A 19765-nucleotide genomic window follows, 5' to 3' on the forward strand; every position below is an offset into this window, starting at 1 on the left:
CATCAAAGATTTTTCATATACTGAATGCTGAAAGCATAAAAAGCAAATTAAAAACAAAATTAGACTTAAGGCTAAAATGTTATTGTTCTCATTTATTTGGGCTTGGGTAGGTTACAAAGATTTAATCCCTGATTCTGCAAATGTATAAATCTATGCTTAACCCTAACTATCCAGGGCTACCAGCTGGAACAGACACGTAATGACTATAGGATCAAACTCTAACTGAGCTTTCTGTGCTGAATGTGATGTGCTGAAGCATTTTGTGATTTTTAGGGTCAAGTAACAATGAGTTGACATAGGTGTGAAGCCTCTGGATTTGCTTTTAAGCTTCATTTATTCACAAGAATGTTTAACGTGGGGAGAAAACATCTCCAACTGTAGTGAAAAACAATCAGTTTCCCAAAGGACATTTCAAAGGTATTCACTGCGTGTGTAAAAATGTATAGGACAAGATATTCAGATCCCTTAGTGCCTTCTTCATTTAGGATTAAGAGGGGTGAGGGAACTATAAAACCTTAGGCATGCAGGTACAAAAAAGCATTATTTTCTCCAAGCTACTTAAACCTCTTGGGCTTTAAGACTTATACTGTTTCCTAAGGTAAGGCTCATCCAGATGTAGGTGATTTCTGGTCATTCAAGTAGCGTGAGTAATTTCCAAACAGCCCACCTGAAAAGCATTAGAGTTTTCCTAACACATGGAGGCTAAGCCTTAGCTCGTTCTATGGCAGCTGCTGAGCTTTGATGGAAATTTTACTTTTCTCTTTGGGGTAAGTGGGTATCTGAGAGATCTGGAGAGCTCTCCGTGTGGAAACAGGTCACTAGGAAAAGCCTACTGCAGCCAGGGTAACGCATGCTGCAGCAGCAAAACCAGTTGATAGCTTCTCAGCCTCCCATTCAGACCCATTTCTGCCTCAGTTTTGTAACCTCTGAAGTTGTTATTTTGCAGCTGTTTCTTGGAGTTAAATTTGTCTCCCAAAGTTATTTTTTTTTTTTTTTTTAATCAATTCTGTCAAGGGTGATTTCATTGTTGACCAGAAGCAAACTAAGACCAATTCCCAGCATTACTGCAGAATGAACAGATGCGTTGGTGGAATTTAGAAGGTAAAGTACAGCAAGAGACAGGGACATGTGTTTTGGAGGCTGAACAAGATGACCTCTGGAGGTCCATGGTGCTGTGATACACGTGGCTACTGCTGCAGGCTTAATAAGGGTTTGCCTGGAACTTTTTTAATGTCTAGATTTGATCTTTTTCACACATAAGGGATGTTAGAAAGTAGTCTGATTATGGGTCACTGAAAAGAGGTTGTTGAAGTCTTTCACTCAGAGTAAGAACAGGAACAGAACTTGTTTAGAGAACAGTCATGCAGTCGCCTGACATTACAAGTGGGCACAAACGCACATGAGGAACTCACTAAATCCTGCTGACATCTTTCCATTTGCAAAACCACGAAAACAGGGCTCTACACATTTAGAAGACGGATCTATAAAACACGGAAATAGTTATCTAATGGGACCTGATCCTCAGGTGAAACAAGCAGCTATGATGTCGATTTATGTTAGGAGAGAACCTGGCGCGTGGTATTTTATTCAGTAAAGTCTTATCAGTCTCTCATAGTTTTTGGTAAATGCAATTACCCAGATCTTCACATTTAAACTGCTTTAAAAAGAATGACATAAAACTGGATATTAGTTCACAGTTAGGGCTTTGAAATGATATAAATAACTGTAAAATGAATGGAGGAAAAAGCTCAGAATTTGCAAAATGACACAGTGGACTGAAATGTCTTCTTCATCTGCCAATGTTCCGCCTGCCAAATTTACAAGGTATGAAGAAAATGTTAGTTGGACATGCATGTGAGGAATAGCTATTGCATATGGATCGCAGCTACCAACAAACAGAACACTGCATATTGCTGAAGCAGCTGCGCAGGTTTTGCACATGCAGTTCCATATTTTGGGCACACATTGCAGCCATACTTCACAAACGTCTTCAGAAATATTTAAATAACAAATGGAAAATCCAATCCCCCCCCCCCCGCACGCACACATGTTTTTGTTAGATGAGAGAACAATTCTGCTTCATGATCGGAGATAATAAAGTACTGTGCATTACATTTATCATTATTCTAACTCACTTGAGTCAGTGTTGTATAGTACATATATACTCAGCAGACAGATAGTTATATCTACATTCATCACTTAGACATACATTTTAGATTTGTGCCAGTTGCCTATAAGAATTCAGCTGACTGGCACCAAACGAGCCACAGAATCATATTTCTAGTATCTTACAAAACGTCATGAGGAAATGTTAGGTATTACTTTTATTTTGTATACTGAGTCAGTTTGTCAAGCCACCAGCCTTTACAACTCCTGCCTGCTTCAGATGGTAGAAATATGACAATGTGTCAAAGAGCTGATGAAAGTAAGGGGAAATTATATTTATTCTCTAAGATTAAGTCTACAAGAAAGGCACCATGAAAGAAAGATGAATTTTTAAATGCATACAAAGGGAGAGATTTATTGCTCGTGGTGACACGTAAATCGACCAGTGACTGACTGTGATATACAAGGATAATGAGACAAGTCCAATGTTGTATTCTTCTCCATGTTTAACTAGCCATCCTAAATGTACAGTGGGTTTTATTTTGTTTCCGGGGAATTTAGCTTACTCTGTGTGAATAATTGATCTGAAATTCAAAATCCTTCTGGGACTATCTTCATTGACATACAAAAGACCCATTGACTTTGGCAGCAGCCCTATGTATAAGTTGACAACAGCTGTGGACTTTAAAAATCATCCTGTTGTAGTTTACTCAGGTAAAAGTGGTCTTAGTAAAACATATAACAATCCTATATAGAGTTTTTATCTTTCTAAACTCACTAATAATTTTCTAATATCCGGCATTCTGATACAAATGAATTTCTTAAGAAACAAGTATTGAACTGGGTGTTGTTACCTATTGCACCTGAGAAAATTAGGTTATGCCTAAGAAGTAAAATGATTAAGATGAGGTAGACCATTTAATCTGGAGAAAGGCTAATTTTGAAGAAAGTGTTGTGAAAACTTACTCTAAAGTATGTCTCTATATTTGTGGGTATATGTTATTGTAATTATGTTATATTTTTATAACTAAAAGTAATAGTGAAGCTCCTTTTTTTATTTACATTGTAGTTGATGATCTTCATTATATTAATTCTTCCATTTATAAATCGTGACAATTTATATATTATTATGGTTCCTTGTAGCTGTAGGACTATGCTAAGGGCTAAAGAAAGGCTCTCCAGACTAACAGCTGAGGTATGACGCCACGTACGCTGATGGTGGGGTGAAGCCTCTCACTGAGTTACTTGTCTGGGCTTTGAATCACAAGACAGAAACCTCAGCAGACAACACTTTTTACAAGGTATGAAAGAATACATAATGTCTGTTCTATCAAAGACTTCTATTCATGGTAGAGTTTGCCAAATGGAGCATGCTAATGTTTGCAAACTGACTGATATTGATAATTTGAAATGAGTGACAGGGAATGTACTATTTTATCTCATTAACCTTTGCTGTCAGGGATTGTGCAGAGCTGTAGGCATCAGTGCCCTTTGCCTGGGGGACACGGGAGGTAATAACTAAAATGTAATCCCGTGTTTTTTAGTACTGAGGTCCTTATTTTCTCAATATGATGCAGATCATCTTTTCTTAACATGAAAAATATAAGCAAGAATATTCAGTTATATCAGCTATTATTTAAGCTGTCATTGCATGCATGATTGACCAAGACTATTCAAAATCTGGGCATGTATTTACCCTCACTGAAGAAACTCTTTTTTTTATGGCCACTGGACAGCAGCTTTCTTGACCTATTCATCAAAAATTCATTTGATTTCTGATGTTAACTTGCTGTTGTCTTTTGGAATTTATGTCACTTTCTGTAGAAAAATGTGCAGAATTAAGGTCAGATTTGGTACTAAGTCTTTTGCTTATCAAGATATAAAGCATTTGAAATGAGTAGTTCTGGATCTGAAAAAAATTTTAAGAGTTTATGAGGAAAAAAACTTTGTTTCCAATTGTTTCAGAAATCAGAACAACAGAAATAAAGCCTGAGTCATTATTGATCTTGATATTTTCCAATTTAATTAATAAAAAAACACTTCAAAAGCTGTCTCATTTCATAGTGTGCTCACTGAATTGAGAGAGAAGTCACTGAAAATTACCCAGGAAAGTAACTCTCTATTAGACACCAAAGGGTGGCTTCAGCATCGCGTCTACATGACAGTTGTGAAGCCATCTACTAGCTGTAGTTGTACTTCCAATGAACTAAATCATGTTTGCAAAAATTAAGATACAGTGGTGGTGTCTGAGGAAGGGTGACATGTAGGATTGGTCTGGTTTTCAAAATTTTACTGGTATTGAAGCCTATATTAGCTGTAGGCTGAACTGGAGGTATAGTAAACGTTAGTAACATTACTGTGCATAGCTGTAGTCTACAGCTATAAAGGTCTATACTGAAAACTTCTGAGATTTGCATGTTGAGATGTAGATTCAGATTGGCTGCACTCATGGGGGGGGGGGGGTCTATTATTTTTACTCTATTTGGTTTAGAAATTATACTTTTAAACTCAGCTTTAGGCTCATCTTTCCTTTAAGTAACATATCTGTAGGTAAAATAACCATGATTAATGATATTAGAAAAAGCAATTTTGGGGGTATTTTGGTAGGTTTGTTGTTTGGTGGGTGGTTCTGAGAGGATTGGTGCTTTGGGGTATTTTTTCCCTTGGGCCCAGGGCCCCATTCTCCAGCATCAAGCAAAATCCATCTCTCTGTAGCTCAGATATACTAGAAGGTATGCAGGAGGCATCGTGACCTTTCCATCCTGTCTACCATTTCTATTTTGCTGTAATTTAATAGGGAGAAAACTAACGGTATTCTGTGGAAATATTACTTGAAAAACTTAGAGAAGACAGGGCTGAATCCAGCCATAGAGTACTTCAAAGTGATTTTTTTCTTCCTTCAATTCTACAGGATTGTTCAAAAACTGTGTATTAGAAGAGTTTGAAAGATGCTTTGGGCACAATGAGTATCTAGGTAAAGGTATTTCTATTAAGCTTTTCCTGTTAAGAGGTTTTCTATACACGACCTACTCAAAGAACCAGGTTGGGGTGGTTTTTGTAAAGGCAGGTTGGCATCCCCATTGGAGGGAGTGTTACCTGCAGCCAGTGAAAAATGCAGCACAAATATCCCTCTGTGGCTTTTTAGAATAAACTTATGATGGCACTAGTTTGCTCCCATTACTGTCATGAGTCCTTCTGTTGAAGACTAGATTTTCCCCTATATGTATGTGTAACTGCTGATGGAGATCAATGGGAGATTTGTATTAGTGAAGCCTGCAGGACCACAGATCAATAACACTCTTTTAGTCGGAGGCAGGAGGTACAAAGCAGCCTGCCTCCCTTAGATGCTACATGGGCTTCTCGACAAACATGGGCTGGGCTTCAACCTGTCCAGGACTGCCTTCCGAAACCTTGACAGCTGAGGATACTAGGGATAGGCCAGTTACTTTTGTTTCCTATATATCATTTTATGTGTCTTGTAGGTCCCATACCAGGCTCCTCATTCGTTCAGCTGCAATATATTCCTATTGTGCGATTCGCTTGTGAGGGCAGAGGAATTGATGGAGCTTCTTTTGAGGATCTTGTTTATGATGTCTTTCCATGTCTTCTTGTACTGATGCCGTAGCAAAGAGTACACAAAAGGGTCTGAAACAGCTTTGCTGTAAGCTAAGCACTTGGAAATGATTCCCCAGTGGGAGTTGATGTGGACCACAGAGGATAATTCAACAAGTCTGTGGAAACAGGAAGGTTAAAAGAGTGAATGTTCACATTAAAAATGTGGAACAACAGCACAACTGTAAGGCAAAGACACCCCCCCCCAAACACCAATTTATTCCTGGAAAGCTGCAAGAAAACAAAAGAATGGCATACTCATGAAAATGAAAATGTAGTCCTTCACTTATACATTTCTAACACTGCAAATGTAAACTTGAAGTCTATTTCCTATGGATGGGACTACACACCTCCTATCAGAGTGTCTTGGCCTCCAAACTTCAAGACATCCTTGGCTGTATGTTTAACTGTACCTTTACTGAGCCTGGAAGCAGACCTTGGATGTGTTACCTCCTACCAGGTTCTCTTACTCATTTTCCTCAATAAATGTTGAATTCTTGAAAGAATTTAGTGCAAAATGGAATAACTCCATCAGGATATGAAACAGTCTTCAAAAGATCCCATTTATTTGCTATTAGAATATGCCTTTTGGAGTCTAAATCTTGAGTACAGATCTCTGATGTAGAGCTGGGTTTTCAACTCGTCTGTCTCACTCCGGCCATCAAGGAATTTGATAAAGGAGCACCCTTCTCTGCAGGCTACTGTACCCTAGCCCTATTTGTACTGCCTGGTGAACACCACTGTGGGGATCATAAATACTCTGAGATAAGCTGGTCAACACTTCACAGAAAGTTTACTGCTGATGAAATAGGTCACACAGCATCTACTCAAAATCATTTCCTCCATAACATATCCTCAACCATTACACTTTTAGGCTCTGTGCCAAATTTATCCATACAGACAATGTGTGTTACTTTCTGTAGTGACTCCATGGTTTTCAGTCCTAAAAAGATTTCTTGTTAGACAGTAACATTTCACTTCATTATATATTTACTTTATTTAATGCTTTTTGTGTATTTTTCTAGTGTGTGCCATAAGATCACATTTCTGGCAGCTGAAGTTCATCACAGACTTAATATAGCTCTAAAGGGAATGACAGGAATATCATCTCCCCAGATATGCTTCCTGATGACTTTCACACTTAGTGTCACCACTGAATCCATCATGCACACCAAATTTAACCACAAGTATTTTATAAAGTTATTTCTGTATAACCTAACATGATTTTTGAAATACTGATGCAAAACCACACTTTGACGGCTAAAGTCTGAGGTCAGGACACCAAGTGCCATTGCTTGGTCTTATGGGAATCATATTCCCCTTCCATTAGCTGTCTAAAAATCAAGTATCTAGTCTGAACTTGTGGTTCTAGGTCCCCACGTCAGCATTCGAGAAACACCATCACCAGTGCTCTCTGGCTTTCTTAGCCAGTCCAGCTCCTAGAGAGAGAGTTTGATCCTTTAAACACTTTGTCTGGGTCATAGGAAAAGCACACAAGGAAGGAAAATGCATCTTTGAGAGATGGCATAATATATCTTGAATTTAAAACATACTTTTAAAGGCCAAACATTTACATTTGCAACAAATACAGCAAGGCAAAACTTTTAACTCATTAGGGGATGGAGGGAGAGAAGGAAGAGCTTTATGTATTCCTCATACTGCTCTAACACAGAGAGATCACTTTGTACTAGGATAGAGTATATTTAACAGTGAAATACTGATATCTCCGCAAGGTTTTCTCTCTCCATGTCTTTGAGCAACACTGAAGGGCAGTTCTGTTCAATATGCCTCTACAGCTGCTGAGAAACTATTGATTCTTCTAGAGGACAAACAGCTGCATGTGCTGCTATAGAGCCCCACTATGCAAGGGCAAATAAGACCTTTGCTGAAACAGTCTCCAGGAGAAGGTGCTGTCAAACCAGCCTGGAAAATACTTCAATTGCTAATGTGTCTTCAGACAAAGCACCATATCCAAGGTGCATTCTGCAGCACCATTCCTGCAGCAGCAATGGCAATAGTGTTGGTACTTCAAGCAGTTTAGGGATGAGGATTTTTTCCTTAGTCATTTTGTTCCCATTCCATAAACTTTCACTACATCATGTTGTTTAAAATAGCACTGGCAGATGGCATGGTCTGCCATCTGAGCAGATGGCATTTGAGCATGAGACCATTTGACCATCATTTGAGCATGAAAGTGGGACTAAGGAGCCTTAATTTGTTACAGCACTGACTCCAAGATTCTGTCTTCTCTCCCCATTCTAGTTTGCCTAGACTGCAAACTCCAAGGCAAAAGCTCTGTATCTCCCTAGATATGTGTGTTGGGCTTAGCACCATGGTCTGCACCTAGTGCTGGGGCTTAAGCCACTGTCACAGTATTGGTAATTCTAATACTGAGCATAGTTGTGCGCATTTTGTGCTAGCAATTTATTCACATTGTGTATCACTTTCATTGGAAATGATGTGCACCCGTAAGATGATGCTTTTAGGGGTGGTGACATTAGCCAAAACACTCTTTGGACTCACAGATGTGTGAAACATCTGAGGTGATGAGGTTATGTTACATGAAAACAGTTGGGAATTGCTCTTGCCCCTCCACTAGTACCACTTGTGTCAGCTTCTCACCGTAAGCAGCTTTGAGATACCAAAGAATGTCCATCTGTCCATTTATCTCTCTTTCATCTACACCAAAAAAATGATGTCGTTCTTTCAACCTTTCCTTGCATCTCCTGGCTGATATCTTTCTTGCAAAGTAGGATCGAAACCCAGACGTAATTGTCATTTGCTCACACTGCCAGGTGGTCTCGTTTGGTGTGTTCTCTCTTGTTTAATAAAATGTACCCTCTGACACCCACATTGTTATGCTTGAAAACGAGAATTTACTATTTGGAAATTAATCATCTACTGAGTCATATTTACTTTGTAATCTACCATGAGCCATCTTTGTGATTCTTCACTTCATATATTCAATGCCTTCTTTGTATTTTGAGTTTCGTTGTGTTAAATTTCATCGGGTTGATTTACTTTTTACTGAACGTTTTACAGATGTGAATTTGATCGAATTCAATTAAATCCAGTGGATGACTCAAATGACCAAAATATGACAGATTTATGTCTGAGTCTCTGTCAGTCAGCTCTACAAGATGTTGACAATCTCCATTTAAAGCATATCAAATAGAGTTGCAAGCCTAGACTTACTAATTTTACCTTCACTGAGTGATCAGCTAAGCCTACACTTTAACCAACAGACTTTGAAATATCTTCCTTGATTACATTCCTAAAGTATCCTTGATATTTACACATTTCACAATTCTTGTGCATTATTTTTGATGGTAAATTATGTTTGCAGATATCAAGAAGCAAATACAGAATTTGTGCAATTCTATTTTCTGCACAAACAATTAAATTTCAGTCTTTCAAGGCACGTCCCATACTTTATTGCCTCTGAAAGAGGGTTTTGTTTCTCATTTATGAAGGAAATTACATGCATAGCTTCAATATTCTTGAAATGTTTCAGCTAGAAAGAAGACATTTTCAGTGAAGGAGCATTAATATTTCAGTGCTACCTGTAAATTAAATTCTAGAGTATCAGCTACATCAGTTCCTATCTTGCTTCCATAAGCCACTCTTCTACCTTCTGATCTTCAATATCTTTTTATTTCAAAACTAGAAGATGTTTTGCTGTGATATTTGATACTTTGATCTCTGATGCAGATAATACACACTGAAAACCCTTTATATACACATGAAGTTAATCACTACAGTAAAATGTTTTCATGACCATGTACGTGTCCAGCTTGAAGGCTCCTACAACTGCAAGATATCTGTTATGTATTACATAAACCCGAGAACTTAACTGAGTTACAGAGAAAACTATGGATAAACCAGTCTTAATCTAAAATACTTGTTGTTCAGGAGCGAAACAAAGCTGGCAGCGTATTTGGAGCTGGTAGATGATGTAGTTCTCACAAGAAAAAACACAGTCTTTTCCTTAAGGATTTGTATCAGCTCTTGCATTCCTAATATTTCTGTCATATTTCAGATTCTTTTTGTCTCCACACAAGTCCCATAGTATCAGGATTATACTTTTATTTGTTTCTATTGTGCTATTGTTATGAATAAGCTGAGCATGAGTTCTATCTTGATGTTTATTTTACTTTATTTTCACTTTATTGCTTGGTAGGCTGAATTCTTTGTATGTTGTCTTGCTAGTGAGAAAGCCCTATTTTAGTAATTGTTTCCTAATACAAAAAATGGCATCACAATTATCATTACCTCATTTACTCTGAGCCAGTTTTGTGTCTGAAGTGATGCACGTATTACAACCAGACAGCTTCTGGGAGGAAGCAGTACCAGTTTTGGACTCCTGTAGCAAGAACTGCAAATTCTGCAAACCATTGCTTTCAGTCGTTCCTGTTCCCCACAGCTGCAAGAACCATCTCCCAGCACAGAGCTATGAGGGCAGCAAACAGGACTGGCCAGCTTGTACCAAAAGATTTTTCCACCCAGGAGGAAAATTACCTAACATCAGCTGAAGCTTTTGACCCGAAGGCCTCTTTCTTCAGATGTGTCAACCTAAGATGATTGCATAGGAAAATCATGCATTTATATGCACAGACAGGCAGGAACAAAACTTGCAGAAGAATTCTTAAGCCTGAGCAAGATCTGCATGCAGAAGGCAGGCAATCAGTTTAAAAGCATAGTTGCAGTTTGCTTATCCTTGTCCCCCAGAGATGATAAAGAGAACATTAATCTGCCTGTTCCACCATCCTCCTCTGTAACCTGAGGACTGGGGTTATGAATGTCTTTCTGCTATTACTTCAGGATTTTTAATTCAAGGCCCATTTCCTCACACATTGACAGCACTTATTAACTTCCATATGCAAAGTTCTGTATTTCAATATGAAATACCTGGAGTTGGAAATGAATATTAGAAATTGGTATGACTTACTTTAAGTTTTCTTATGCAAAAGCTCCTTGCAGAAAGTGTTTTGAACAACGTTATTGAATTGCATAATGATAAATATAGCAAAAGAAGAGATGTATGCTAATAGAATATTTACAAACCAAGAAACAAGCTATGCCTAAAAATATTTACTATGGGATAATACAACTGTCATATAGGTACAGTGGAAACACTGAAGCAAAAAGAATCAGCTACTGAACTAATTAGGAGGGCATTTTCTTGATAAAAGAGGAGCTTAAACTGATTTTTACCTTAATGTAATCTGAAAAACTCTGGTTTATCTAGAGAAGAATTTATCTGATTAGGGTTATTAGCACAACTCTGTGACCGGTTCATGGAACTGCTAGAGACAACTCTTAGTTTTTAGTGTGGAAGCAGAAAGATGTTTTATAATAAAAGCTTTGATTTGCTGCTTTCACACCTCAGTACACGAAGTACTTAAAAGCACATTTAATTTAAGATTATTGCTGTCCAAATGAGAAGCTGAGCAACAGACTTCATCAACTGTCTTCTGTTCACTGCCTTGAACTGATTGACTGCCCCCATCTCTGCCTCTACCTACAAAGCACTGGCCTTGGTCCAGAAGATAATACTTGATTACATAATTAAGCTCAAAAGCCTCCTAGTCCCCTTCACTTCAGCACCCTCAGCTATACTTGTGAGGCATAGGGAAGTCCTAGAACAGTATAGTGTCCAGCAAAGTCTCTCAAGTAGCTAAAGAGGGAATTCCCACCTCTGGCAGTGTTCAAGGCCAGGCTGGACAGGGCTTGGAGCAAGCTGCTCTAGTGGAAGGTGTCCCTGCCCGTGGCAGGGGCTGGGACTGGACAAGCTTCAAGGTCCATTTCAACCAAAACCATTCTAGAATTGTAGGATTCCATAATTCCCTGTAGCTTGTTGAGCAGAATCCCCCTGATGTTTCAGAACTGAAAAGTCCAGGGACATGATAGCCTTTACCCTGCCTGACAAGTGTCCAAGTCTATCCCTGTGCAGGCAAGCATCTTCATGCGTTCAGAAAGCTATATTTTGACTCTTCTCATCATTGCTCTCTCTGGCAAAGCTATCAGTCCTCAACAGACTGAAGGGGAATATTTAAACAGCCCTTGTATGGACTAAAGGGAGGAGGCTAAGGATTTTTCTAACCCCTCTTCTGTATCTTAAGTTTACTGGGAAGCAAATTAGGATTCCACAGAGTTAAGAGAAGGTGAAGGAGGTGGTGCCTGTTTGCTGGGCTGAGATGCCTATGGAGGAGCACAAAAATACTTCTGACAGTTCTGGTTAGAGCACTCGGCATCACTCAGGATGAAGCTGCCAGCTATTCTGGGACTGTGACGATTCTCATTAAGTTCAGAGACCCAGCATAAAATGAAAATTAACCATTTGCAAAGCGACAAATACTTCAATATCTTATACCCTGAGAACTAAGCTTAAGTGTCCATAATTACAAATCCTCTCATACTCCCTTAGAGTGTGTGGTACAGTGCTTTTTTGTGACTACTAAGTGAAAGTGAAGGTAAATCTAGTAACACTGTTACAAATGTGTTTGCAACATTGTTACAAATAAACAGCATGAATCAATTACCTATTATTATCATGAACATAAAACCAATGTGACATGCAGGTTTCTGTTTTTACCAGGAGATTGCAATACCTTCTTGTGAGCAGTTTTGTTAGAAATAGAAATTCAAGATATTATGCTGAATTGGAAAGACTTGGGGTTGGCACATGCCCACTTTTATGAAGTCTTAATTCAGCTTTTTTAATGATTATTTATGATGGATCTGAGTTTGGCTGAAGTCAGCCCAATAATTTCTATTTGATAGCATTAGAATAGGAGATACTTTAAAAATATTCTTTTCTTTCTCCATTCTGCATAGCAGCATTTCAGTTTTTCCAGAGTCTTTTAATAAGGAATTCAAGTTGTAAATTTTCTTCAACAACTAGATAACACTTTTCTGGATATACTCACTTTCCAATACTTTATGTTTCATAGGAGTAATTTTGTGTTTCCCACAGGAGCCATTCCCAAAGATAAACTAGGAGATAGATAGACATCTGACCATAAATCACAGGATTTTTCTTTAGCTGTATAACAGAACAGCTTTGATATTTGATGTTTATGGCTAATAAACTCTATCCAGCCAGACAAAACTATCATTTAAGTCTGTGGACCATGTTCTCACCTCAGTTGGATCTTGTTGACCAGAGTTTTACAGTCTGACCTACTCAGACAAGTATCTCTCCCTGAACCAGGGTGGGAATCTGAAGAAAGCCCGCAAAATCCCATGGGCTGACTTCCTAAATTAGATTACTCCCATGCAACCAACACATTGACTGGGTTGATGGGACAGAGTTTGGTCCACGGACAGCATCAGGAGTGGATCACATAAGCATTATGGCGTTTTATATAGGGCTTTTTTAGCTCAGTAAATGCAGTCTCTGTCATAAGAGTTGAAACAGTGCACATTTTTACAGGAGACTTGAATCATATCCTGGCTCAGAGTGCCCTACTTCTCTGAGCTAAGAGTGCATCTCAGTACTCTTTTCCAGTATGTAGGTTCACACTTACCTCGTAATTACATAAGGTGCAAAACAAAGTATGAAAGTACCGATAAAGGTACTTATTTTCTTTGTTGCTCGCTGCCTCCTCCTCTTTTGTTCTTCTAGACAACGCTCTCTTACGCTGCGTGACATTCAACACAAACAAGAACATGAATCATGATATCAGGTAGCAGATTTTAATGGCTTTACTTATGGAACGATGGAAATCACTCTTTCCAGGAACTATTGTAATCACAGAAGTCAATACCACGTGCACTGCATTTATGTGGGGCAATACCAAGTATTAATTCATCGTATGATCATCCTACTCTCCAAAAACAATCACTGAGAAATACATGATTATACATTCATATGCACACACCCCCGTCATATAGGTTTATATATAGTGAAAGTGGTGGAATTCAGCCTTGAATTCAGTTACAGCTCCTTTTTGAATTACTGTAAGCACTCTTTTGAACCCAGAGTTTGCCTCATGTTATTCAGAGACTTGGAAAATATCCAGAGTGGGGTAGGCAGCATGCTACTTCCCTAGAAACAGCAATTCCAACATCACTGCCTCATATAGGGGAAACCTCCAAGCAAGATAAGCAATAAAACACAATGAAATAATAACAGGGAAAAATCATGCTCTCAACATTCAGCCCAATGTTGGAGCAATCGCTGTGTCCCATAGCTGTGAACTGTGTGGCCATAAATCTTTTGTGCTCTGCCTGTGCTGAATGCTCTGCAAAGCTGGGAATCATATAACAAATCCACAGCGCTGTGATATTGTGATTGCTCACCTCACACCAGGCTTGATGCCCAACTAAACAGATACAAATTAGTCACCCCCTGGGATTTTTTGCTACCTGTGGCATTTTAGGACAAGAGTTTCTCTTTTGGTTTTCCCGGTGATCTCACCAGGGCATCAGAAAAGCTGGTAAGGCCTTTGGTGTGCCAGCTAGGTGATTGGAGCAGGAGCTGAGGTCACACTTTCACTGCAGGAACTCTCCTTTGGAATCAGCATATTAGCTTACTAACAGAGTAATAAGATCAAATCCCATCCTCCATCTCTACCTGCTTGTGTAACTCCTGTGCTTTTTGTGCCTTTTGAGGGAAATGGATGAGTTACTCTCTTCACCAGATGGTTAGATTGGATGGGCAGCACTGGTTGTATCTCCCAGAGCACCAGGGCCATCTGTACCTGAACAAACCCCTTTGGGAAAGGGCAAAACCAAAGCCAGACTGAGTCCTGAAACCCCTGTCTACGCACATAACACTGCTACATGATGACTCATTGCATAAGTCTGGTGGTAACACAATCACACCTTGGGCAAACTGAATGGTCTGGCCCATGTGCTGCATTTTGTAACTGCTTAGCATCAATATCTCTGTTTTCATTATAAATTTTATAACTGATGAGTCATTGTCAGATTCCACACTTACATATATTAATAGCTAAGAGATTTATGGCCACACTCTTACGTTATTTGCTCTATCTACATATGTTTGATCATCTAAACATGTTATGTCCAGAGGATCTCAGTGTGCTTCAGTGATTTCTGTGGCAATGAGTCTTGTATTACTTTTTGTTTCTGGTAGGGAAAATGTATTTCCTTTGCTCTGTTTTATATATGGTATATAATGGTATACATTGTCAGTACCCGGAGCTGTTATCATGGTATGCAAAATGAAATAAATTCTGGAGGAAAAGTTTGTTCTCCTAGAAATAGCAAATTGTCTTCCTGTCAAAGAATATGCGTAAGTAGAATGAAAACACATCTAAATGTGTTACATGTTCTGCGTCTCAGTTATTTGCAGCTAGAAATGACAGCTCAGAAGGAAAAAAAAATCCACCTTTTCCAGAGAACCTATGTACTCTCAGTTCTGCAAGAGCTAGAGAACTTGGAGTATTTTTAGGTGCAGACAGATGATCTTTGACAGCTTAACCTAAGTCGTGTGTTATTAAATTCATAGTATCCCAGACACACAGTGATGTAGGAAAAGCAATCCCCAAAGTAGGTTAAACTGGGGGGGTGTTAGGGTGTAAAGGTGGCATGGTTTTTGTCTCTAACAGTTTCTCCAGTAACATCTTTTCCTTCCTGGCACATAGAAAACTGTCTTTCAGTCCTGGAGCTCACACATGACTTGGGAAGTCCTGGTACGCTTCAACCAGTTTCTTTTGTTCAGCCTTTCCAGGTGTAGCTAATAAATACCACATCACAGGGGAAGGTATTTTATCTCACTTCTTCACATAGACAATGTACGCAGATGAGTACTCTGCTTTTGCACACACTTTCATGCACTAAGATAAGAACATACATATGAGTTCCAGCAGTGACACTAGCAACAGAAGTGGATTATTGACTAAGCTTTTGTTTAAAGATCTTGATATCTTAGGAAATCTTGGAAATATCCCTTTGAAGGTTTGGTATTTTAAACAACATTTATGAGATACTGGACCTTAAAGATGCATAGAGCTGAATACACAAAAAAAGATAGTATAGATAATTTGAGTGAAGAAACACATGGGTTAAGCACTTAAGTGGGATCTTGCCCAAACTCTCACAATGCCTAAGATATCTTGGTCTTAAGAGCAAAGTCAAGAAAGAAGCAGTATCCAGTAAAAACGCCTAAGCTAACTCGAAAGGGCACGTGCCCTCAACATTCACATAAATCTGTGTGGTATTTAGACGCTTCCTTTGTACTCATCTTGAATAATCTTCAGAAGATCACTCATGTCTTTCCAAGTCACAGGTAATGAAGCCATCTGTCATAATGCCTGTCGCTGGACCCCCTTGCGGGTGGATTCTGAGTCATAGGAAGCAGAAAATTGTCTGTACACATTTCTCAGCCTTGAAACTAGACAGTGTGAAAAGCCAGAGAAGTCAGGGTAGTCTAAGGTGGGATTGCAAACTTAGTTCTCTCATGCGAATTCTCCCAGCACCCATGTCTATGCTGTTAGGTACTATGGTAAACAGTGAAAACGCCTGTACATATATATATATCACTTCTGTAATTCAAATGATGCTGTTGCTGTGTCAGGGCTTTATGAACATCACTGACTTCTCCAGGAGACCTTCAGCTTTTTGTGTAGCTCTCACAGCAGGGAAGGCTATCTGAGGTCTAGCCCTTTCAGTGGCGGTAGTTGTCCCAGTTAAGGCAACATCACCATAGACCATATCAGCCACCAGTTATGCAATCTAAAAAGGAAGCTAAAACTCCTTTCTTAGAGAGAAGCATTAGAATAACCTGATGTGACAGATAAATAAGAGTTAGCACTACAGGTTATTCACCTCCTCTGAAGAAAGGAGATATTATTCCCACAGCCCCATTGAATCCACCCCTCTGTGCAATGACTGCACACATCCTCAAGTTAACCTAGACCAGAAAAAATGCAGAGGAGGGGAAACAGCACTGGGATCTTTGTCCTTTTCCTAAACTTTGCTGTGCAGTCCAAGCATACTTTAAGCATTAGGCACAACGATTGCTATTTCAAATAGCCCTGGTAGGTTTATGGCACTGTCGGGGAGTAACCACCACATCTCACAGTGCGTGCAGGAGCTAAGGCCAGTTGAGGCACAGTTTAGCAACCAGACAGCACGTAGGGCAGGAGGGTGTTTTTTCCTCTATGTGACTTGGCGAATAAGGGAAGATTTATACATGTGTTTCTCAAGAACAGTTATAGGAGTTGCCCAAAGTTCTGCTCTGCATACTTGGTCAAGAGCAAGATCAAACAGCTTAAGTGGAGAATTCTGACCAAATGTTCCTGTTCCTCTAACAGTGTGCTGTCCTGCCCTGATCCTTTCAGATTTATTTGTCTTGGGCTTAGGAATCCCCAAATTATGACCTTTTTTTGAGGACAGCCACATTGCTTTCAGTCCTGAAGCCCTGCTCCCTGCTAATGGAGAGAGCTGCTGTTTGCCTCCAGCTTGCAGAGCAAAGGACATCGAAGGGGGATCAGGTGGGATGTCTGGCTTGGGACTGCCCTCTTTGACTACTCTCAGCTTTCCTTAGCTCCAGGCAGACTTCTGCCCCTGTATCAGACACCAAATCTGCATCCCTTCCAGATCCAGACATACCTATTCATGCAAGATTTATAGTTTGGGTCTAATCCCTGACGTGACTCTTTGCACAGTATCCAGGACACATTCATTCTCCTTTGGAGCTTGCCTTCAACCTCTTTATCCTCCCAGCCCCCAGAGACTTTTCTCCTCCTCTGTCTAGGCACAAGGGGCTTGCTTAAAGACTGTAATTTGAAATGAACTTTATACTTCCCTTTGCTTGTTGTATTAACATCACTACTGAAGTCTCTCACTTAGATGTAAGCATAGGCACTTGAGTGTATGCATTTTGCAGATGTTACTCCCTGACAATTCTGCCTTCAGGAAAGATAAAGTTACAGAGAGCATGGCAATAGGGAAACTGCCAGGTGAAGGAGTGGGACACAGCACCCGGCTTCCCATCAGAATTCCAACTGAAGGGACATGTGCAGCCTCTGCCTGCCCCTTCTTAGGGATCCAGCAGCATTTTGGGCTGACAGTGCCAAAAAATGCAAATCTATCAACTGTTAAATCAACTTCGGAGACAAACGGCAGTGATCTGATCACTGTCTCAAAGGGAAGTGCATGCCCAGCCAAAACTGCCTGTTTGTTTGCTCTGCCTCCCAAACAAACCCTTAATCAGCACAAAAAAGAGTTGTTTCTGCAGCCGGTAAAACAAATACAAGTAAAGGAAACATGCAGAATAGAAACTGACAAGAAGGATGCTTGCTTTCTCCCCCTCCCCATCCCCTGCTGTGACACAAATCAGACTGTATTTAACATCATACCGAACCCTGTCCTTGCTTCCTCTGCAGCGAAGAGTCTCACTTGCTGAACACACCGGCACCTTACCTGGGATGAATGTCCACAAGCAGCACCAGGGTCTGCATAGTGATCACGTCAATCCGCTTACAGTGAAACCGTGCCACCTTCAGTACTTTTAGATATGTGAAACACAGGACTATAAGGGAGAGGAGGAAGCTGAGGGTGTGAAAGACCCCAGTAAAAATCACAAACTGTGTCCTATCCTCTGGTCTCTTGTTGTACAGGGTGCAGGAGGCATAGAGGTGATGGAAACCCACCCAGGAGAGAGAAGCTGCCACTATCGGGAACGACACTGAGTGCAACCACGTGTAGCTCAGTATGAGAGCAGCATCTCTGTACCTCATTTTGGAGTGATAACTTAGAGGGAAGACCACAGCAATCCACCTGTCAATGCTCAAAGCTGCCATGCTCAACATGGAGTTCGTGGTGAGGAAAGTCTCCAGGAAACCCACAGCGTGGCAGATCTGATCTCCTCCCGGTTGACTCTTGTAAATGATCCCAGCCAAGGTCAGGGGCATGTTCAAAACAGTCATCAACAGGTTGCAGAAGGTGAGGTTGAGGATGAACAATCCTGGGACCTGCTTGCGGATGTCAGCGCTGTACAGGAAGCACATCAGCACCAGCACGTTGGCCAGCAGGGCCACGAGCATCAGCACCACCACCACGAAAGCCAGGATCACCTCCCAGATGCTCATGGTGCGTCCAGTCACAGGAGGGACATCTCCGAAACTGCTCCGCGCTGGCACCCGGGGAACATGGTGCAAGGTGCACCCACCTCGCCCTCCTCCCCAGCCTGCTCACACTCTTGCATGCCCTCCGTATTTTTAGAAGAGCTGCAGTTTTTGTCTCCAACCTCCCCCTCCTCGCTGCTCCTTTCCACGTCAACGCTTCCCGAGACGTGCACAAAAGCACTGGGAATGCCCATCAAACTGCGAGGAGGGCTTAAAAAATATCAGCAGGACTGAACCACTGTCTCCATTCGGTCCATTGGAAGGAGAGAGGGTTATTCTGAGAAACTGCTCTCCTGAGATCCCTAATTACCCGCCCCAAGCTCGCAAGCAATTCACCGAGTGAATTGTGCTCCCCTTCTCTCTTGCTCTCTCTCTGTCTCTGTCTCTTGCTCTTTCTCTCCCCTCCCCTCTCCTCCAACCCTCACTCCCTTCCAGGCTGAATGTAACCTGCTTTTTATGATCACAGATAAAAACCCCATTAATGGATTAAAGCATGCACACTGCTGGTGATTCGCAAACGTGATTATGTCATCCCCACCCCACAACCCCTCCCCTTCTCCTTGCGACTAGACTTTCCTCAAGAGAATCCCATGCTTTCATTTAATTGATTTAGCCATTAATTTGCAAACAGCCGTGTAACTGAATTCCTGCACTCCAGTGTGTTTCCTACGTCTCGGTGCATCACTCTCACAGTTGCTGCTTGCACTCAGCAAGGGGTTTTCGTTTCTCTTCATTAGCTGTGCTCAAAAAGATGAGGGGAAAAATAATGGATGCATTCTGCTACTTCTCTGGAGCTGTCATTAAGCTAACCAGGATGTTTTTACTGCTCGAGTTTAGCACTTTGCAGTCTTATGTCTCCAAGCACAATGTGCAAGAGGAAAACGATTGCCTCCCCTCCTCCTGTAAAAACAGGGAAAACAAAGCCCCAAATGCCACTGCCACATGCC

At 40.5% G+C, this 19765-nt stretch overlaps 1 protein-coding gene across 2 annotated transcripts; it reads right to left on the reverse strand.

Moving 5' to 3' along the window:
- Positions 1-4077: 4077 nt before the first annotated feature.
- On the reverse strand, positions 4078-19211 carry GPR26 (G protein-coupled receptor 26). 2 transcript variants are annotated; one of them, XM_062635211.1, is made up of 3 exons: positions 18115-19211; positions 13248-13361; positions 4078-5837 (listed from the first exon to the last, which is right to left on the reverse strand). In XM_062635211.1, the coding sequence occupies exons 1-3, from the start codon at positions 18780-18782 to the stop codon at positions 5606-5608; spliced, it is 1014 nt and encodes a 337-aa protein (XP_062491195.1). In that variant the 5' UTR covers positions 18783-19211; the 3' UTR covers positions 4078-5605. The 2 variants fall into 2 exon arrangements, with proteins under 2 accessions (XP_062491195.1, XP_062491196.1); XM_062635212.1 differs by lacking the exon at positions 13248-13361.
- Positions 19212-19765: the final 554 nt, after the last annotated feature.

This window comes from Pezoporus occidentalis, unplaced genomic scaffold, assembly GCF_034315485.1.
Source record: "Pezoporus occidentalis ecotype Australia unplaced genomic scaffold, CSIRO_AGI_Poc_V1 ctg45, whole genome shotgun sequence".
In the NCBI taxonomy this organism is placed as follows: Eukaryota; Metazoa; Chordata; class Aves; order Psittaciformes; family Psittacidae; genus Pezoporus; species Pezoporus occidentalis.

Bases quoted from the DNA above. Each gene is read 5' to 3' on its own strand.
- GPR26 (XM_062635211.1), bottom strand. From the start codon at position 18,782: ATGAGCATCTGGGAGGTGATCCTGGCTTTCGTGGTGGTGGTGCTGATG. The intron at 13,362-18,114 runs GTAAGGTGCCGG...AATGTCACGCAG, and splicing joins CTTGTGGACATTCATCCCAG to CGTAAGAGAGCGTTGTCTAG. The intron at 5,838-13,247 runs GTAAGTGTGAAC...CTGTTTCCACAG, and splicing joins GCACCTTATGTAATTACGAG to ACTTGTTGAATTATCCTCTG.